This window comes from Oryctolagus cuniculus, chromosome 3, assembly GCF_964237555.1.
Source record: "Oryctolagus cuniculus chromosome 3, mOryCun1.1, whole genome shotgun sequence".
NCBI lineage: Eukaryota > Metazoa > Chordata > Mammalia > Lagomorpha > Leporidae > Oryctolagus > Oryctolagus cuniculus.
The window spans coordinates 44,189,295-44,212,401 of NC_091434.1; the positions used below are offsets into that span (position 1 = coordinate 44,189,295).

The following is a 23,107-nucleotide window of genomic DNA, read 5'->3' on the forward strand; positions in this document are numbered from 1 at the left end:
CCACCACTTCCTGTTGGATATTTTTCCTGCTAAGGACAAACCAAGTGTGTTACATAGCCTCACATAGCACTTGAAGTCAAGGATGGCATATAAACCTGTATTTATTGAATCTAAACAATAACTGAGCTGACAACATAGCTGATTCCTCTCACTTTTTCCTCCTGTGATAGTCTCTGTGACTTAATAATAGAGTTATTGTATATTCCCTCCAAATTGGGAAGCTATTATGATTTTTTGCATAGTCTGGTAGCAGCACCTTGCCTGGTGTACAGATTTTGAAAACAGCAGAGAACTTTGTTTTTTGTAAAATATTTATTTTATTTATTTGAAAGACAGAGTTACAGAGAGAGGTAGAGACAGAGTGAGAGGTCTTCCATCCGATGGTTCACTCCCCAGATGGCCGCAACAGCTGGAGCTGTGCTAGTCCGAAGCCAGTAGCCAGGAGCTTCTTCCGGGTCTCCCATGTGGGTGCAGGGGCCCAAGGACTTGGGCCATATTCTACTGCTATCCCAGGCCATAGCAGAGAGCTGAATTGGAAGAGGAGCAGCCGGGACTTGAACCGGTACCCATATGGGATGCCGGTACTTCAGGCCAGGGCTTTAACCCACCTGCTGCACCACAGCGCTGGGCCCCAAACAACAGAGAACTTTCTAATAAGCCTAAAATAATAAAGCAGATTCACATGGTTCTAAAAGGCAACAGATGAAACATCTTATTGTCAAGACTACAAACCTGGGGACAGTCAGACACAGCTCATAATGAACCATCGTATTTTACTGAACATTTTCTGTCTCTGTAAGTATATGTACATTCATTACTCCATGCTGCCTTTTATGCTATTCCCAGAACCCCTTTCTATCTGGCATATTCCTACTTAATCTTTTAAGACTCACTGTATACAATATCTCTGCCATAAAACTATCTTGTACTTTCTTATGGACAGAATTATGTAGTATTATCTTTATTAATGAATATTCTACACATCATGACCAACTAGTCTTTGTACCTATCCATCCATTTTCTATGTCCTCCAATTCCAGAATTTTGTTTTTGACTTTATGCCTCATTCAATATATAGCTGCTTCTAAAAATAGTTCAGTAAATGTTTAATGAATGTCTTAATGAAATATATAATAGCTAATCAATAAATTCCACTTAATTTACATCCAACCTGGGGGAAATACTGAAACTAATATTTTTATAGCATATTACTTATCAATTTTTGTTCTTTATTTAGCCACAGAATATATTATTGAGCAGTATATACCCTCTTGGGGACATAAAAATTGTAGATTTTGGAATGTCTCGAAAAATAGGGAATGCATGTGAACTTCGGGAAATCATGGGAACACCAGAATACTTAGGTAAGAATTTCCTATTATTTTCTATACTATTTTGAAATTTAATAAGAAGATGATACCTTTTTAAAAATTAAAGCATATAATTCTAGGATTCATTTGGCTCAAGTGCATTGAAACTTGGTTTATGATGCATTTTAAAGGAAATGTAGTGAATGTAGGAGAATTGAAATGTTCACAGCAATTCTTAGGACATTGAGTACATAAGTGCGAAAGTTTATTGTTTGTGTATAAAGGCTTTGTATATCATGAAAAAAGAAATGGGTTAGAGGGAAGCCAGAGATGAGTAGAAAATGGAAAAAGAAAAGGTGAAAGAATCAAGTCATCTGTGATTACCATTTAAGCCTGAGTGTTGGATACATCACACTTCCACATCTGTCGGGTCCCAGCTGTTTGCAATACAAAAAGTTCATGGAAAATGCATTTTAAAGAGAAATTCTGCATCGATTTCAAATTATTTTTGCCTCAAAATAAACTCATACTAACTTTTCTGAATAGAGACTAGTTTGAGGCAATAAGGACAAGGCATCAGTTTAAAAAGAGCCCCTATCAAAGCATGTTATCAAAAATTGATGGTGAAGCTTGAGTAGAAGAATGGTGAACATCACTGATGGCTTATGAAAAGTTTATGAGGACAATGCTCCAAAGAAATCAGCAGTTTATGAATGGATAACTTGTTTTAAGAAGGAATGAAGAGAAGTTATAAATGTGGGAGTATAGGAATCAACGCAGATTTCCAATAACTAGTGGCTGGAATATATATACAATGGAATACTACTCAGACATAAAAAAAGAATGAAACTGCCCTTCTCAACAAAATGGTTGCAATTGGAGACCGTTATGCTTAGTGAAATAAGCAAGTCCCCAAAAGACATGTTTCCCTGATTTGTAGTAACTATTACAAAATTACAAAAGCAATTACAAGATTACAAAAGCATGTAATGTATATAAACAAAATTGACATTTTGAGATTTGATTACCTATATAGCCCTTGTCTATACTCTTGAGGAAGAGTAGTCTTTCTACTTATTATTTTTTGAATTCTTTATTCAGTGGAGAGATCAGCTTGTGCTTATAAAGTAAATTGAAAGTATGTCATTGTAAAAATGAAAAGAAAAATAAGGAAGGAGGAGGGAGGGTAGGGTGAGTAATATCATTATGCCCTTAAACTGTATTTATGAAATACATGAAACTTGTTCCCTTTATATAAATAAGAATTTTTTTAAAAAACTCTGTTGAAGATGAGGATGATAGCAACAGCCCATCCACATCAGTGTGCTAGGAAATGATTTAATCTTCTTTGTGCCCTAAGTGAAGAGGACTGAGAAATCACAGCAGAAACAATAGCCAACACCATAGACATCTCAATCAGTTCAGCTCATACAATTCTGACTGGAAAATTAAAGTGGAACAAACTTTCCACTCACTGACTGCTAAAGTCTTGCTGCAGATGATCTTCAGACAAGAGCAAATCTTCCAAGGGAATTCTAAGCAAGTGGGATCAAGATCCTGAAGCATTTCCTCAAGGCATCGTAACAGGAGTTGAAACATGGCTTTATCAGTACAAGCCTAAAGACAAAGCACAAGTAATGGTGACCAAGAGTTGAAAGTGGTCCAATCAAAGCAAAAGTCAGTTTTTTGGGATGCTAAAGGCATTTTACTTGTAGACTTTCTGGAGGGCCAAAGAATGATAACATCTGCTTAATATGAGAATGTTGTAAGCAAGTTAACCAACACTTTACTAGAAAAATGCGCGGGAAAGCTTCAGCAGAGAATCCTTGTCCGTCCCACAATGCTCCTATTACTTGTCTCATAAAACAAGAGCAACTTTGCAAGAATTTTAATGGGAAACCTTTGGGCGTCCAGTTTATAGTTTTGATTTAACTCATTCTGATTTCTCTGTGTTTCTTAATCTTAAAAAGTGCTTAGTAAAAGGGCCCCCGTTTTTCGTTAGTTAATAATGTAAAAAAGACTACATTGGCATAGGTAAATTCTGAAGATCCTTAGTTCATTGCAGTTGGACTGGTATTATCCCTGAAAATGGCTGGGTTCATCATTTCCAAAGTGTCTTGAACTTGATGCAGCTTATGTTAAAAAAATAGAAGTTTATGTTTTTAATTTTCATCTTTTAATTCCATTTTCCATAAACTTTTGAGCACCCTTATGTCTTCAGTTTTACAGAAGTTGTTAGCTAGATACCACCCTTTTTGATACTACCGCTTTAAAATATGAGGTTTTGCAGGTTATGAAAGGATGGTTTTGAAAATAAAGGCACCGAAAAGGAAACTATGTTTGGGTACTCTAGAAATAGTGAACAGAGTCCTCAAATTAGATCATACATATAAAGTATTTTTAATTTATGTGAAACAGCATATGAATTTAAAATATTTTGATTTAAAATATATTTATATTTAAAATGATTTATTTATTTAAATTCTTTTTTGGATTTTTTATTTATAAAAGAGAATAGATATCATGTATTTCATATGTACAATTTTAAGCACATCATGATACTTCCCACCCTCCCTCCTTCCTTCCTTCTTTTTTTTTTCCTTTTAATTTTTGCAATAATCTTCTTACATTTCTTGGTTGTTGTACTTAGGCGTTGAAAAGATATGGCTAAACAGAGTACCAACTCGGATAGGCACATGTTTATCAAAAATAATATCAAAGTAAATCACTAACTTTTGAATGCTAATATGAGCTAAAGTACCCTAAAATAAATGGTTGTAATTATTAATAACTGAGCTCACAGAAATACCTAAGGTCATAGGTGGCTTATTAATATGTGTGACTCAAATGCTTTATTAATAAAAATGTTAGGTTTTAGGTAACAGTTTTTCTTTGGGGGAAATTATGAAATCATATTTTGAAACCATAAAATCTTTTTTTAAAATTTATTATTTGAAAGGCAGAGTTGTAGATAGAGGAGAAACAGAAAAAGAAATCTTCCTCTAGTGGTTTACGCCCCAGTGGCTGCAATGGCTGGGGCTGGGCCAGGTTGAGGCTAGGAGCCTGGAACTACATCTGGGTCTCCCATGTGGATGGCAGGGTCCTAAGCACTCAGGCCATCTTCTGTTGCCTTCCCAAGCATACCAGTGGGGAGCAGGATCAGAAGTAACACAGCCAGGCCTTGAACCTGTATTCTGATAGGGGATGGCGCTGTCAAGGAGGCAGCTTAACCTGCATGATAGCTCTGGCCCAAGTGAAATCTTTTTTCAGTCATAAATACTATTGGAAATATATGGTAATTTTAGAAAATATTGAGAATTTATTTTGCACCATTTTTTGGCAGGGAAAAGACAACAGAAATTGTTTAGGAAATTAAATTTCAATAGTTTAAAAATGATATTTAATGTAGTTGAAAATATAACATTTCCAGGATGAATGATTACTCATAATGTTATTATAAATGCTTATCATCCTATTTACTCTGAAATCAGTCAAATAAAATAATGTCAATTAATTCCTAACAAAGCAATACAACAAATTTAAAAATCTAGCTTCTAGGATTTAATATCTTCATAATTTTGTTTCTGAGATTAACCCTAATGAGTGGTTGTTTAACTACAAAGCTATTCCAAGAATATGATCAGTATTTTTTAAAAATGTATTTATTTTCATTTTATTTGAAAGGCAGATATATGTATGTGTATGTGTGTATACAATATATAGATATACGCACGTAGAGAATGATAGAAAGAAATTGCCTATTACTCACCAAATTTCCATAACAGCCAGGGCTATGCCAGGCTGAGGCCAGGAGGCTAGAACCCAATCCAGATCGCCCACATAAATGGCCAGAACCCAAGTATTTGAGTCATCATCTGCTGCCTTCCAGGGTGCACATTATAGGAAGCTGGATTGGAAGCAAAACTGTTACTTGAAACAGGTACTCTGATAAGGGATGTGGGCATTGCAAGCAACATCTTATCTGCTGTGCCAAACACCTATCCCAGTATCAATATTTCTGAGCCAACTGGTCCTGTAATTTACTGAAATTAGATAATGTTTATCATAGGATAATCAATATTTTAAATTTCCAATCAAGGTGGCATGTATCAATGCCATCTCACTATTCCAAGTGATCAATTTCAGTTCACAGTTGATTACACTGATAGGTGTAAGAGTCAAAGGGATCACACAAACAGGACTAGTGTCTGCTAATACCAACTGATAGAATCAAAAAGGGAGAGAACGATCCAACATAGGAAGCGGGATACACAGCAGACTCATAGAATGGCAGATGTCCTAAATAGCACTCTGGCCTCAGAAATTTCCATCTCATATCTTAACTCTAGGCATCACAAAATTGAGTCCAGTTTGAATTTCATATGAAGTTTTAAAATTTGTCAGTTGAGTTTGAATTTTGTTTTCTCTTTCAGCTCCAGAGATCTTGAACTATGATCCCATTACCACGGCAACAGATATGTGGTAAGATTTTTGTTAGCTACCTAAATGCCTTTATTGGAAATTGGGTAATGTATATTCTGGGATTCTTTAATTCCAGTGTTAATAATACTTCCTTTTTAAAAAAAAATATTTATTTATTTATTTGAAAGGTAGAGCTACAGAGAGGCAGAGGCAAAGAGATTCTTCTGGGTCTTCCACGCAGGGACCCAAGGATGTGGGCCGTCATCTGCTGCTTTCCCAGGCCATAAAAGAGAGCTGGGTTGGAAGTGGAGCAGCTGGGACTAAAACCAGTGCCCATATAGGATACCGGCACTGCAGGCAGCATCATGCCACAGCACTGGCCCCAGTAATACTTTCTCTTTTTTTTATTTTTTATTTTTTTATTTTTTCATTTTTTTGACAGAGTGGATAGTGAGAGAGAGAGACAGAGAGAAAGAAAGGTCTTCCTTTTGCCGTTGGTTTACCCTCCAATGGCCGCCGCGGCCGGCGCACTGCGGCCGGCGCACCACGCTGATCCGATGGCAGGAGCCAGGTACTTATCCTGGTCTCCCATGGGGTGCAGGGCCCAAGGACTTGGGCCATCCTCCACTGCACTCCCTGGCCACAGCAGAGAGCTGGCCTGGAAGAGAGGCAACCGGGACAGAATCTGGCGCCCCAACCGGGACTAGAACCCGGTGTGCCAGCGCCGCAAGGCAGAGGATTAGCCTAGTGAGCCGCGGCGCCAGCCCCCAGTGATACTTTCTTGAAAAGATTTTTACTCAGTATCATTATCGTGCCACAGGAAAATATTCACCTGTCCTTGCTTTTAATCTCTGAGCCAGTGGTACAGGAATAAATAGGAACACTGCTTTGGGTGACTTAATAGGATAAGAGAACAAAATAGCCATGGTATAGTGTTATACTAAAATTTGTAACTGTAATAAAGATAAAATGCTTAATAAGCATGGAAGAAACAGCAAACAATGCAGACCTAGGTCTAGAAGAATGAAGAGAAAGTATTTGCACACAAGTTTAGTTTTAGAGGGTAATCTCTAGGTAATTATGAGTTTTTGTGTAATAGGGAGTGGAACTAGAATTTATACTGCAACTTCGGTTGGGACCAGTGGTGGGTACTGACTCCATTGACCAAATAGAAGAGAACAGACTGAATCTCTATGCTCCATTAGACTACTAATAGGTGTTCCAAGGAAAAGTAATCCTATGCTAAATCAGTTTGTGACACATGTACTTGTCTTTTTCTAGCTCCAGAGCACTGTTCTTGTCATTAATATATTTATAGCTTGGAAAAATTTTTGCAGTAAAAAATAATTTACTTGCACCACTTTGTGCTTTACCAAAACTTATAGACTCTCATTTGCACAAAACCCCTGCTTATATTTCATAGATCATTACCTTATCATTGGATACCATTTTAAAAATGCTGCAGCAACTTTGTATATTCAAAAACAGGTATCTGTGTGAAGGCTAGATTGAAAGTATAATTATAAATATTTAACAGTATATTTGTGTAATAGGATACTTCAGAAAGTTTGTGGAAAAAATAGAATTCAAAGATGTGTTCCTTTTGGTGTAAAAATTTTTTAAATCCATGGCATAATTTTTTCCTTATATACATTTTCGTGAACTTTTTGAAGGTCTCTCACTAAACATATATGTGCATTTCCTTGTATTCCTTTTCTGTGAAGCATACTTTGAGGTAACACAGTATTTTTAATAATAAATTACAGGATCTTTGAAGAATGGTTTAAATCTGTACAAAATTGGTTTAAATACTGATTTTTGAGGAAAGGAGTATGTAGAATATTCATTATACTTTATATAAGTGCTTTAAAGTTAACATACATTTTAAATTCTCTTGTTTTTTAGGAATATTGGTATAATAGCATATATGTTATTAACTCACACATCACCATTTGTGGGAGAAGACAATCAAGAAACGTACCTCAATATTTCTCAAGTTAATGTAGATTATTCAGAAGAAACTTTTTCATCAGTTTCACAGCAGGCCACAGACTTTATCCAGAGCCTTTTAGTAAAAAATCCAGAGTAAGTAATAACATTAATTTCTGTAATACTATCACAAAATAAATAGCATGTGTCTGTTAGGAAAGATATATTCTAAAATGGTCATCAAATTATTAGAAATATGCTCCGGTTTCAGATAAACTGGGTAGAGAGGTGGCATAAAAAATTATTAAATAACAAACACATAACTTGAAGTATAAAATATACAACAGGGAATTCTGGAGTGAAGAGAAGATTTGGGTTATTTAATTTTTAACCGGCCTTTAATCCCTGAAGTTGCCTAAAATTAGTAGAAAATTTACAATACACATAGCTGGTTATAAGACTGTTGTGAATGCTTATATTAAGTAATTATATCTATGTAATAAGTATAAATTACCATTGGGAAATCTTGAAGGATAAGATGCACTTTGACAGCCTCCTGAAGAAGTGACTTGAAACCTTGGCTCAGGACTCTTCCTTACTCCTTGGCAACTTCCAGGAAAGAAAGGGAAAAGCTGACCTTTTCTGTAGTTGAGATCAGGCCTGTTTACTTTAAAATGGTGTAGAAGCTATAATATGGCACCTTTAATTGGGATTTTTATTTTTTTAGTGGTTTGATCTTTTGTCTCTGACAATTACTTAGCCTTATGGAGAATTCAGTCTATTACCTGTTTTTAAAAGAAACCCTTATAATTTTCTTAATTATTTTATTGGGTTAATTCAAGTTCAAACAAACTCACTCCCTAAGTTTTAGATACGAATAACTGTTTAATAGAAATAGTAATCATACTGCCTTGTTTCTACTTGTAAGCCGTTTAATTTTCTTTTTTTAAGATTTATTCATTTTACTGGGGCCAGCATCATGGCACAACAGGTTAACTAAGCTGCTGTCTCCAATGCTGGCCTCCCATATGGGCTCCAGTTTAGTGTCCTTGCTGCTTCAGTTTTGAGACAGCTCCCTGCTGGTGGCCTGGGAAAACAGTGAAAGATAGCCTAAGTACTTGGGTCACTGTCACCTACATGGGAGACCTGGATGAAGCTCCTGGCTCCTGGTCTTGGTCTGACCCAGCCCTGGCTGTTGGAACCATCTGGGGAGTGAACCAACAGATGGAAGATCTCTCTCTATATATATCTCTATATATATCTCTCTCTATATATATCTGCCCCCCCCCCCCCAACTTCCTACCTCTTAAATCTTACAAATATTTGAAAGAGAGAGAGAGATTCAGAAAGAAAGATTTTCCACCCGCTGGCTCACTCCCCAAAATAGCCATAGCGTCTAGGGCTGTTCCAGGCCAAAGCCAGGATCCAGAACCTCCATCCTGGTTTTCTGTGGGGATAGCCAGGGACCAAAAACTTGGGCCATAATCTGCTGCTTTCCCAGACAGGTTAGCAGGGAACTAAATGGAAACAGGAGCAGCCGGAACTCAAACAAGAGCTCATATGGGATGCCAGCATCACAGGCAGCATAACCTGCTGCGCTACAACATCAGCACCAATTATCATTTCCTTACATATCTTTTTCCTAGATTCTAAAATGTCTATAGAGAACATTTGGTTTTTTATAATCAGAAAACAGCTGTGCCTAGAAACAAAAGAATAAAGAAACATGTCCTAAATAGTAAAGGAAGTTACATGAAGGTTGGAATTAGGAGTATAGGTAGATGTTCTTTGAAAAATTGTGATATTTGATATTACTTTCATTAACAGAAAACAAAACTTAAAAACTCGAAAGTATTGAATAAACATTATTAATGATTGGACTTTGTAATATTTCATAGTTGCCTCTTTTGTGAATACAAAATAACAATAGAGTATAAATTACTTAGAAATATTTTCCTCCAAAAAGTTTGTAAACCCAACAGATTTTGTAATTTTATTACTTTTGTCAGACTAACATATGTTCTCAAGCTTTTTGACTAGTAAATTCTATGATAAGTTGAATTTTTGGCATATGTCAAAATTAAAGAAACTCTGGGTATTCCAGTTTTTCTTCTTTCAGCAATCACAAGTAGGAAACGCTTTTAACATATAAAATGGATCCATACATGAATAGGTTTCAGATTTGGAGTTGATAAGGAATGCACAGAATATCAGTCATTTGAACTTAATAGTTTTACTTTGTAGGAAAAAAAAAATGTATCATTTAACCTAGAAAGTTAGGCAAGTATTTCTTAAGAAAAGGAAATTTCAAAATTAAGTCTACTTTCCATATCTTCTAGTCAATGACAGACTAGGATTGGGATTTATCATTAGAGAAATTAGTGGTTAGTCCATGAAAAATCCTTTCTATGTAAGAAAATGTTTTTTTCCAAGAAAGGGTTTTTTGGAAAAAATAAAGCTATTTTTCTTCTCTCCTTATATAAATAAAAGTTGGTGGTAGAATGAAAATTTTAGTTCAAAAAGCAAAATCGTGATAGTACTATAAGAAGGAAGGATTTAAAAAACTTAGAGAAGATATTGGTAGGAGTGAAAGCTAGAAGTCAATTGTCATCTTTCAAAATATAAAGGCTGAATAACTTTACTAGTAATTTATCTTCTATAAATAATGAGAGAAGTTATCAAAAAAGAACCATCTTCTCAAGGTTAATTGCAACAGTATAATACCAAAATGCTGGGAGCATTAGTGGGGATATGGTGAAATAAATCATGATAAATCCCTGTGAAAGAGTATTAAATAATATAGCTGTTAATCTGTTCACTCTGTACCAATGTGGAGAGAAGCCTGAGTGGATAAAGAAAGCAGATTGCAGAAAAACATGAACCTCTGTGTGTGGGTGGTATGGATACACACATAGTTATGTCTGTAGAGAAAATAGCCAGAGGTGGGATTGGGGAGTAAGCGAACAGAAGATAATTTTACTTTTTACCTTCATGAGAGCGTACATGGTACAGTGTTCAAAAGAACACACTGCAACATTAAGGTTTCACTTAACTGTACCATTTACAATGAATGTTAGTAGCTATTATCATTATTAATCTCTTCTGAACTGTTTGGATTTTATACTGTGTTATTTTCATAGCATTTTTTATGTCTAAAAATCTATCAAATTGAAGACATTTGCAACTTGATTTTTAGTTCTTTTTCCCATTATGCATTCTTTCAAAGGAAAAGACCAACAGCAGAAATTTGCCTTTCTCACTCTTGGCTACAGCAGTGGGACTTTGGAAGCCTGTTTCACCCTGAAGAAACTTCAACTTCCTCTCACACTCAGGATCTTACAGTAAGGTCTTCTGAAGACAAGACATCTAAATCCTCTTGTAATGGAACCTGTGGTGATCGAGAAGACAAAGAAAATATCCCAGAGGATAGCAGCATGGTTTCTAAAAGATTTCGCTTTGATGATTCATTACCCAGTCCCCATGAACTTGTTTCAGATTTGCTGTGTTAGCACTTTTACCTTTGACTCACTGGGACTGAATTTGAAATTTTTAATCCACTCCAGTGTGAGATTGTGGTTTGTAGCCTTCTATCTGACATGTTTATATTATAAATGCATTTTTTGTATAGGAGAATGTAGGGGAGCATTTTAATGTTAAATTGCTGGTTGCTGGCATAATCTCCTTCCATCTTCTATGGAAAATGACATATTTAAATATATGACAAAAAGTGAAATTGCCTATGTCAGCTTACATATTAATGAACAATTCATTTTTAGATGAACTTATGAAAATGTTTTACATGTCAGTAAAAAAGTTTGGGTTATATTATGGTTGATAAACTGAACAAAATGAAGATGTTGGAGTTTAATCAGTTCTCTCTAAACTGAGTCCTTTATTATACCTTTATTGACATAAGTTGTTTAGGAAAACAGTGCCAACTTTCAACCAAAATACACATTACTTTATAGATACTTAAGAGAAATTACATTTGAAAATGTTTTGTAATTACAAATATTTGAAACCATGTAAGATTTCTTTTGCATGTGGTCTGCTATATGATAGAGGCCATTTAAATACAGCAAAGGAGTCTATTAGAAACCTGATCAGAGGTACTCTCTGTATGTTGGAGCAGTGAGGAGAGCAGCATGGCTTCATCTTTTAACACAGACATCTTTTGCCTACACGCAACATACTTCAGACACAATAAAGTCTGGAAAGCAGAGAATACATGGTAGGCAAGTGCAGAGGTTTTCGGTCTGCAGAATTTCTAGAGAAGGTATTTATGTAAAAGTAAGTGAGTTCTGTTTTTAGTAAGCTTATTGAATTCCATGTTTTCTAAGTCTTGGAATACAAGATAATCATCCAGAGTTTAAAAGAATGCATAAAAAAATCATAGCACCAGTAGGACTATTAATTGATACAGTGTCAAAGTCAGCAGTAGCAAGATTGATATGATCATAAAACATGATGACATCAAGCTCTTCTGAGATGGCTCAGCATAAGGCTATCCAGAGAGAGCCTCTTACTATGGGCTTTTACTGGAACCAGTGCAGCTAAGTCTAAGGTGAGCAGAATCATGGCCAGTGATTATATTCAGTCCCAATGGGGGAGGACATGTACTCCTTCTTGGTGAGTTTCTACCTGGTGACAATTGAAAAAGAAAACTATTGTATTATTATGTCAGGATAACTAATCTTATGACCATGTTACCATTTTATCAAACATATTTGAAAAACTCTGGTATTCCCCACTTTGAATCAAATATTACTCTAAAATATCGAAATTTTGATAAGACTGCAAATTCTTTAGTAATAACTTAGAAGTCTTTAATCATCAGGTCACTTTATTTAACTAAATATTGAATTCCTTTCATACCATCAGCAGTTTTTAAGGAAAAGTTATTTCTACTTATATATGTGTGTGTGCGCACATATTTGTATACGAATAAGTATATGTATATATATGTAGATCGATAAAACATAGTTTTTGGACAATTTTCTCTTAGAAATTTTTGCTCTAGTATATTGTGCTCAACTCAGGTGCCAAAAAAGCTCTTGTCTTATATACATATATATCATAAAATTTCTTTGAGAAGCAGTTTGTTGGTCTGATAAATTAGACATTGCAGAAGCTAAATTGAGCTCTTGTGTATGTAAAACTGATGAGTCTAAATTATTGATTGTTCATTTATTTGCCTTCAGTATTAAAATTATCTAGAGAAAGCTTAGTAAGTCATTGGATAATGAGGAAATATTTACTTTTCCAAAAGACTGTGTTACTATGTTTTAAGTTTTTTAGAGAAATTATGCCATAACAAAATATAAAAATCAAGAGATGTTTAAATTTTGAACTATAAACTAGTTCTTAAATATTTTATGCCAGCTTTCTTTTTCTCTGGGGAATCTTAAAATAGTTTGTTTTTCCTTAATTAAAAGACTACACAAAGGCATAAATTTCCATGCCTGTTTTCTAACAGTAAGTTTTATTGTAAGAAAGCAACCAGTGGCTGCACAAGGAATATAAAAATCCAATCTTCCAAAAGGTGAAGTTAAATATTTTCACTGATTGAATGTGAAAATAAGCCAATCTTTCAAGAGAATTTATTAACAAATGACTCAATTCTTCCAAGACTGAACACAAATTTTTAAAAATATACCAAAAGCAGATGATCCATCTCACTAAGGTAAAAATCTAGACAGTTTCTATGAAAAAACAAATATCAGTAACACATAAATACATCTGAAGAGAGCTGTTAAATCATGATAATTTGGCAAAGTTTAATTTATACTATGAGAAAGATCCCTGCCAGATGAGATTTTAAAATTAATGATGTATAGATGATAATTAAAATTGTCATTTTATTGTTTTCCCTTCAGTAAAATTAACCTAATGCTGAGCAATGAAATTATAATAGCACTTTAAAAGAAGTACCTGTTCTCCACTCTGTAAGGAGATAAGGTACATGTGCCAGACTATAAATCAACACATTGCTTCCTTATCACAAAAGTCAGTGGCACCAGTGTGATTAGTGATGTAATTGATTTTCATTCTGGTACAAGCATTTTCATTTTGAATGGGTCACAAATAGTTCATGGGCCATCCTTTGATAGCCTTGCTCTAAGCAACATTTATAAATGTTGATCCTTTATAACTGTTTACATTTCTTATGTTTATTTTTGAATTTTCAGTGTGTTATATAATGCGGAAACTTATCCTTATTCATTGTGGTGTAACCAGTTGGTACTTTAATTGCAAGTTGTACTAAAATTATCTGACTTACAATTTAAGAGATTATTATCAATTTATTATTTCATATAGGACTTTGAAGAACAATAATTTATAAATTTCACACAAATTCCAACTTCTGTGCCATCATAATCGTGTTGCTTAAGGCATATTGGCTGGTATTATGAATACTGTAGTAAAAGAAAAAACTTGTTTATTATAATTATTCTTCTTGCTAAACATTAAAAAGCACTTTTATACATTTGTGGTTATCATTTTTCTTGAAGCATTTTAAAATCTGCTGTTCTTAAATGGTTGCCTGAATATTTTAGCTTTGACTCATCATCTTTGAACCCCCTTTCCAATATAAAAATGTTTATTAGACTCTGTCTATTGGAAATGCCACAAAAGTTAGAAAACAAACAGGTCTATTCTATGATAATCATTGATACTTTTAGAAAGTGTCCCAGTGATGGCAATGCCTACATGTTGCATAAAAATGAATAAGAAATTCTCTTTTTTTAAGATTTATTTTTACTTATTTGAAAGAGGGAGTTACAGAGAATTAGAGCCAGAGAGAGAGAGAGAGGTCTTCCAATTGGCTGCAATGGCCAGAGCTGAGCCAATCCGAAGCCAGGAGCCAGTAGCTTCTTCCAGGTCTCCCATGTGGGTACAGGGACCCAAGGACTTGGGCCATCTTCCACTGCTTTCCAGGCCATAGCAGAGAGGTGGATTGGAAGTGGAGCAGCTGGTACTTGAACCAGAGCCCACATGGCATGCCAGAGCTTCAGGCCAGGGCTGTGCCACAGGGCCGGGCCCCAATACGGAATTCTTAAGAAAGTTTAAACTGATCGTGGACTGAGGTAAAATAGATTCCCATTATTCATTGTAGTCATGTTCTACAAAGTTCCCATACTTGGTGAATGCTGAAACATTGCTTCTAGGGGAAATACAGGGATAGATTCCTGCAAGGCTCTGTTCATAACATTTTTGTTAAGTGATCAAAATGTAGCCTTGTTTTATATATGTTTCTTTATAAAGACATTTTATTTAACATGTAATCACAGTTCATTAACATTGAACACATCACGAAATGCATTGTTAAGTCATGCCTGAATAAACTTTCCTAACACGTGTTTTCTCCATAAAGTACATCACAGTCTTGTGTAGAAACATTATACAGCACTTAAATACTATTCTTCAGGGTCATTTTAAGTTGTGAAATCAACAAAATGTATTAAAATGCAGAAAGAAGACTAAATAGCATGCAAAAGGATATTTGTCTTACAGTATGAGAGCTGAAGAAGTTGCCTTACTCAGTTTCAGAACACGTTGTGGCAGGTGACTAGCATTTTTTTCTTTAGCCACTGTGAATATGTCTGCAGATGACTAGGAAAACACCATCAGTGTTGATTTTGGATTTATAAAAATAAATTTTAGCTAGTAAATGAATTCATTAATATGGTGTCTGGGAATCATCAGGGTCAACTGTACACGATAAAGTCATGTAAGGATTATGAAGTGTGAAAAGTGTGAAGAGTGAAAATCTGGCAAAAAGTGAGGAACACAGGAGTCCTTGAGACTTTTGTCAAATGGGTAGAGCTTATGATCTAAAAAGAAAGACAAACACTAAAAGGTAAACATCTTAATTTGCCTATTGTGTTGGGGCCCCGGCACTCTGCACTGTGGGTAAAACCGCTGCCTGCAGTGTCAGCATCCCATGTGGGCGCCGGTTTGGGTACCACTTCTGATCCAGCTATCTGCTATGGCCTGGGAAGGCTGTAGAAGATGGCTTAGGTCCTTGGTCCCCTGCACCCACATGGAATACCCGGGAGAAGCTCCTGGCTCCTGGCTTCGGATCGACACCACTCCAGCCGTTGCTGCCAATTGGGGAGTGAGCCAGTGGATGGATGACCTCTCTCTCTCTGCATCTCCTTCTCTCTCTGTGTAACTCTGATTTCAAATTAATTAATTAATTAATCAATCTTTTAAAAAACAGTGCATTGTGTAAAGTGTGTAGCCAAATAGTCTTTGTAATACTAATTTATAATCTCTATTTCACCCTTTATGTCTGAATACTCTGCTGCTTTGCATCAGGGAAGGTATATGGTAGCAGTCAAAATATGCAGACCATAGAAAAGTCCCCAAAACTTCCTATTGGGGATTTTGTTTGAAAATAATTAAGTCTATTTTGGAAAAAAATAGATTTCCTAGTCACCTGCAGACATATTCACAGGAGAAAAATATTTGAGTCTTAGCGCAATGAGAATCTTGCTGAATATCACCAGACCTTGTAGAAAATGACCCAGCACTAGAAATGTGCTTTCTAGGGGCCTGTGCTATGGTGTAGTGGATTAAAGCCCGGGCCTGCAGCACCGGCACCCCACTTCTGATCCAGCTACCTGATAATGTGCCTGGGAAAACAGCAGAAGAAGGCCCAAATGCTTGGGCCCCTGCATCTTGGGGGATCCAGATGAAGTTCCTGGCTTCTGGCTTCGGGTCTTCTCAGCTCTGGGTGTTGTGGACATTTGGGGAGTGAACCAGCAGATAGAAGACTCTCTCTCCCTCATTCTGTAACTCAAATAAATAAATCTTTTTTAAAAATGTGGCTTTAGGAGGAAGGTAGAAACAAAAGAATTGTGTCTGGGTAAATTTGACTCTTGAGTGAGCCTGGCAGGGAGAAGGAAAGAGCAATGAGCTGAGAAACATTTCTCACGTAGGTCTTTGAACAACATATTCTCTGACTTCGAACAACATCTTCCTGAACAGAATACTCTTTAACTATAGAAACAACAGATTTCATTTAGCTCATTCTAACAGTGTTTCTTGGTGAAAACTGAAAGCTTTTGATTGCTGCTGGTAAATTGCAAGTCCCTATAGGCAATTCTACCTCTGTTGAATATGCTGTAGGTTGGCTAATCCCTAGTCAGAGCCTAGCCCCTTCTCTCTCAACTGCCTCCAATATAGAAGCTATTCCAGGTCACTTGGTGTTAGGGAAGAACTGGAAGCATGCTGGGTGGCTTCTGAAGGCTTTTGATTTCTTGATGAAAACTAGAAATGTTGTGGACAGTCCCTGTCTCCCCATCATTTTAGGTGGAGGCTATTTCTACCATCTCATAACTGACAGAAAAGACAAGGAAATCCTGGAGATGCTAGCCCTGATGTCATGGATCCACTGAAGTCACTGAAGCAATAGCGGCCATCCTCCTCTTCACAACTTGTTAGCATGCAATAAAAACAAGGAAGCACTTTTTGTGCAACCACTTTCTTTTGTGTTTTCTGTCATTAGCAACTGAAAGCATCTTGATTGATGAAATCATCTGTGTTTCCCACACTCACATTCTGTTTGCTGTGGCAAACAAAGAAAGTATTCTGTTTTGTAAACACTTTGTTCAACACTGAAAAACCTTGCATTTTTATTGCAGGATTCCTCAGAATCTTCAAGTGAAAAATTTAGTATATAGTGTGTTTCAGAATCAGTTTGACAATACTAACATCTTTTTAGATATTATTCATGGATACTTACTTGGAAGACATAGTACCAGATACCAAAGCAATTTAGTCTAATGATTTCCAAAGATATGGCTTTTATTCTAGGAAAAAAATCCAGTTATCTTCTGAGAACCAATCAGTTCATGTACTGGGGAAGGGGCTGGAAAAGCAGTCTCCTAAATTTTGATCCAAGAAAGACTATTTTCAGTAGTCCTCTTTATAGCATTGGACATTTATTAGGAACCACCAATAGGTTCTGATACAAGACACTCTGGATCTGATGAACCCTCAGTATCTTTCTTAAGAGATTTATTTATTTGTTTACTTGAAAGACAGAACATCAGACAGAGGGGGAGAGACAAAGAGACATAGATCTTCCATCCGCTGGTTCACTCCCTAAATGGCTGTGATAGCCAAGGCTGGGCCAGGTCAAAGCCTGGAGCCAGGAACTCCATCCAGTTCTCTTACATGGGTTGCAAGGGCACAAGCACCTGTGCCATTGTCTGCTGCCTTCTAAGGCACATTAGCAGGAGGCTGGATCAGAAGCAGAGTCATCCAGGCCTGGAACCCGCTTGCCCACATGGGATACTGGTGTTGCAAGCCTCAGCTTAACTTGCTGCAGCACCACACCAGCTTCTCAAACTCTTAGCTGTTTCCTTGATATAATGCAATTCTCATGGTCTTCAACCGGAGACCCTCAGCTCAGCCATTCTTGGGCTTCCAGAACCAGAAAACCGGTCTCACTGCTTCTTTCTCTGTCAACTTACCCCTTTTGTAATATTTTCTAGACCTGAAAGCATAGGCCTTTCCATATCTTCTAACTTTGTTTATCAGAACTTTCCTGTGAGCATAAATAAGTTACATAAATCCCCCATATTATTTTCATACACATAAAAACACACACAACATTTCCTATCTTCTAATATAGAAGTGTAAGTTTCTCCTCCTAGTAAATGAATCCATCTTCCAGCTGATTGAAATACATAAGTCCTTCCCCTGAAAATTACAAAAGAAATAGCTCAATAATGTCTCCAGTGGACAAGGTGGGTGCACGTTTTGTCAGACTCAAGTGAATTATCTCTCACGTTTCGGTCTTATGCCAACCCTTATGCTGTGGTCAATTCTCAGAATAAGCAGAAAAGGGATTATTTTATAATTAGTTGTGAGGATTCCACCCTCTGTGGTTCACCACTGGAATTTAAATTTAGTGATCATAATACCCCTTTGAAAGGCCAAAGAAAAGATATATGCTAATTATACTGATATTTCCAGCCAGACTATGAAACGCAACTGGGTCACCAATTACAGCCACCCTTGTAAGCATACAATCAGTCTAGTTAGGCTGAATAACAAAGAAATGAGTGCAAAATGTACATGGGGAAAATTATGAGATGGCGTTAGTGATGAAATAAACGTAACAAATTTTCATGTCCTCTAATGTGTATCACAGCCCTTGCTTACCCCCTAAATCAATAATCATGGTCTTCCCTGGTTTCAGCCCATATCATTTTATATCTAAATTGTATCATTGAATTAACTATGCATATAGTCATAAAAAGTCAAATTTTATGGATTTAATATTGTAGTTTTTCTTCCTTTGAAATCATTTGTTAACCCAATTTAAAAGAATGTGATTGGATTATAAATTAGGTGTTGTACAAAAAGACCTCTGAAATAAATGAATATTTAATCACAGACTAAGACTATTAAAAACAAGTTTAAAGAAAGAAAAAGAAATTGATCATTTATTTAAAGTCCTTTTTGGCTGCTTTAACCTGTGTGAATATCAAGTACCTCTTTTACAAAACTGCAGTGATCAACAGCTTCTTTGATTAGTTCTAGTCCTAATACACTTAATACTGATGATTAAGCATGGGATACTACAAATATCCCCATCTCCCTTCTTCTCAGAATAGAATAAGTACAATGACTAATGGCTAGGGCCTTTAAAATTACTAAATTTGTTAGATATTTAATTACTTTGAGTTTGCTGCAGTACTTTTGAGCAACATGACAAAAATCCTATTCTATTATTTCTAAGTAGCCAGTTTAATTTTGGTTGCTATGGTATGTATTTCTGTAAAATGGGTATTTGTGTGTCTACCTAAAAAAAAATTGTTTGTGGATATGCCTGTATCCTGAGATATAGAATATATACTTAAAGGAGAAAGCATAAAATTTGCCATGAGTCTACTATAAATTAGGAATTATATTTGATTCTTTAGTTATGCTACTTTTATTTAAACTGCAATAACCCTGCAAATCTGAGTCTCAGAGAGGTGAGGTTAGGTAACATTTCAAAGTTACCTAATTACCATCAGCTAGGATTTGAGCTCAAATTCACCTGATTGCCAATGCCTTTGCACTTCCTAATATACCAAATATGTGTTAAATTATCCAAGATTATTCAAAAACTAGAAGAAAGAAATTGGAATCTGTATCATAAAATTTAGATTAAATGTTTAATTTACTTGGATTTGATTAAAAACTGAAGGTGTATCACAAAATTAATTCAATTTAGAATAGAATACCCTGAATTGCAATATTTGTTGCACTACAGAATGTAGTATTGCTAAACAGAAGAAAGAAACAGGAACAATTCACTAAAATATTTCTTGGTCAACCATTTGTATTATACAAATAGACACTCTACAGATTTCTTACATTGATAAACAACTTGCTATATGAAGACTAGAAATTGGTAAAGATGAGTCTCCCATGATTCTCTATCTATAATGTCTGAAGAACACCTTGCAAACATAGCATTCATTGGAAGGGCTCCTCCAGCCAGAAGAGATAGCATTGGCTCTGAGGCAGGAAGTGCTGACTCCATTTAAGGAACTAAATAGTCTTCAGGAAGAGATGAGACTAGAGGTTGGAGAAACAGACAGGACCATGTTAATAAGATTGGCCCTATACCTTAAGGTCATGGGTGCATTAATAAAGAGTTTTCAGGTAGAGTTCAACATAATCATGTTTTTGTGTTTTAGAAGGATCATGGTTTGGGTGCCATGTGGGGAATGGGTTGAAAGGGGATAAGTCTGAAGGCAAAGGTGCCATTTTTAGGAGGATCATTTCAGTGGTTTTGGCAAGAGGATGGTGGTGTCTGAGGAAGCTGGAAAAATAGATGGATACAAGTGTGATCTGAAAGGTAGAACTTATAGAGTTCCCAATTATTTGGATGTGCAATATGAGGGATCATAGAAAGGATCATTTTCATGATTTTCTTCTTCTTTTTAAGATGTATTTATTTTATTTTAAGGCAAGGTTTTACAGAAAGAGAGAGAGAGAGAGAGATCTTTCATCTTCTGGTTCACTCTCCAGATGGCCACAAATGCCAAAGCTGGACCAGTCATACAAAGCCAGGAGCTAAGATCTTCCAGGTTTCCCACATGTGTGCAGGACTTGGGCTGTCTTCCAGTGTTTTCCCAGGCACATTAGCAGGGAGCCAGATCATAAGTGGAGCAGCTAGGACTCGAACCGGCACCCATATGGGATGCTTGGATCATAGGTGGCGGCTTTACCCATTATGCCACAACACTGGCCCCCATAATGTTCTTTTGGTCAACAATTTCAGTGGTTATCTATATAGTCATTCAGGGGACACTGAAGAAGGAACATATTCATATGGAAGTTGGGTTCCATTACGGTTGTGTTGATTGTGATGCTGGTTTTGTTTATACAGCTTTGAACTCAGAGGTTTGGCTAGCCAAGGAGATATGAATATAGGTGTTGTCATTGCATAGCTGATTGAATGAAGTGACTCTCCAGTTCAGAGTAGAGCAGTGAAATGGGGCAATGTGCTATAATCTCTCCCACTATTCAAGTCTTCATATTAAAGAGTTTTAGTGACTTGCTTGGAAACCAAGTCTTCCTTACAGAAAAGTAAAGTGGTAGATAGGATGGGCTGAGGTGACTGGATGAACTGTAGGGGAAATTCCAAAGCTTTTTTGTTGGAAACCTGGCATTCTTATCAACAGAGAGAAACAATTACTTCAATGGGTAGAAGACTGAGCACTCACATGTTTATGGGTAGTGCAGGAGTAGAGGTAGCTAAAATAGGTCTCTAAGTACCTCATTTCATTCTTTTATTATGCTCTTTCCAATTCCTTTAAAGCTTTGTGTTTTGGTCCTCTACATACCATAAGATTCTCCTCTCAGGGCCAGTGCCACGGCTCACTAGGCTAATCCTCCACCTTGCAGCACCGGCACACTGGGTTCTAATCCCAGTCAGGGCACCGGATTCTGTCCCGGTTGCCCCTCTTCCAGGCCAGCTCTCTGCTATGGCCAGGGAGTGCAGTGGAGGATGGCCCAAGTACTTGGGCCCTGTACCCCCATGGGAGACCAGGATAAGTACCTGGCTCCTGCCATTGGATCAGCGCGGTGCGCTGGCCACAGCGCGCCAGCTACGGCGGCCATTGGAGGGTGAACCAACGGCAAAGGAAGACCTTTATCTCTGTCTCTCTCTCTCACTGTCCACTCTGCCTGTCAGAAAAAGATTCTCCTTTCATGAAGGATCTGAAGTATATTCATATAAAAGAGAAAATGACTAATACAAACTTAGTTTTCTCCAATAGCAGATTATATTTCTAAAAACTGACACAGAAATATGATCACTCCTGCTCTTCCACAACCTTGCACTTCCTCTCTCCATCCCCATTTGACTGAACAAATACTCAAGAGGATATTTGTAGGCTGTCAAAATGCTTGTGAAAAGTTAAACAAAGAATTGCCAGCTAAATCAAATCAGCCAGGCGTCATTTATTTTTAGAAAGGTTAGAAATGGAAATAGCCTCACCCTGTGGGATTTATAGAGTTGTTGTCAAGATTTTTTGTCAAATGTGTGACCTCTACATGTAAACATGAGCATTCCCTATCTAATAAAAGGTGGCAAATTAGATTAATTTTTCTCAAAAGTAACTTTCTAGTTTCACCCAGGAAGCATAGTCTAAACTCTGATCTTAAAACAATAGGCATTTTGATTAAACCAACTGAAAACCTCACAGAAAACTTCAGAAATTTTCTTTTATGAATATAAGATCACATCAAACATGTAATCTCTGGCTAGTTTTTGTCACAGTATGAATTTCCATGCATTTTCTAAGTATCTTCAAATAAAGAAATTTGTTACTAAATAGTGTTTTGCAGTTAGGAAAACTATATTGGCAGAATGTGGTGTGTCAATTTTTGGTATCCTTGAAATTATGGAAAATAAGCCAATGTCTGAACATTTTCCACAGTGTACTAAGACTTCTTAACTTTTTAAGTAATTGCTTCATTGAGATATAACCCATCTGCCATACAATGCATTCATTTATAGATTTATAGTATATAACATAATGATTTTTAGTAGATTCAACAGGTTGTGCAACCAATAGGAATATCTAATTCTGGAAAAATTTGATCTCAAAAAGAGACACTGTATCTGTTTAGCCACTTCTCATTGCCTCTCAATTTTCTATCTCTATGGAATTGCCTATTCTAGATATCTAATATACATCAAATTATAACACTTTCACTTACCATAATGTTTTCAAGGTTCATGCGTGTTGTAGTGTGTGTCAATACTACTTTCCTTTTTCTTACTGAGTAATATTCCATCATATGGATATATCATATTTGCTTATTCATTCATTAGTAGATAGACATTTGGGTTATTTCCACTTTTTGTTGTTAAGAATATTATATCACTATAAACATTCCTGTATAAATTCATGTGTGGATATATA

The 23,107-nt window shown here is 36.2% G+C and overlaps 1 protein-coding gene across 1 annotated transcript in view; it reads left to right on the forward strand.

Moving 5' to 3' along the window:
* The window catches only part of STK17B (serine/threonine kinase 17b), a 35,500-nt gene extending 21,352 nt beyond the window's left edge, over positions 1-14,148 (forward strand). The window contains exons 5-8 of the mRNA XM_002712358.5: positions 1,238-1,364; positions 5,744-5,792; positions 7,638-7,817; positions 10,888-14,148. Of these exons, the coding sequence (XP_002712404.1) occupies positions 1,238-1,364; positions 5,744-5,792; positions 7,638-7,817; positions 10,888-11,170 (639 nt within the window). The 3' untranslated portion in view covers positions 11,171-14,148. The remainder of the gene's footprint in view (positions 1-1,237; positions 1,365-5,743; positions 5,793-7,637; positions 7,818-10,887) is intronic.
* The last annotated feature ends 8,959 nt before the right edge of the window (positions 14,149-23,107 follow it).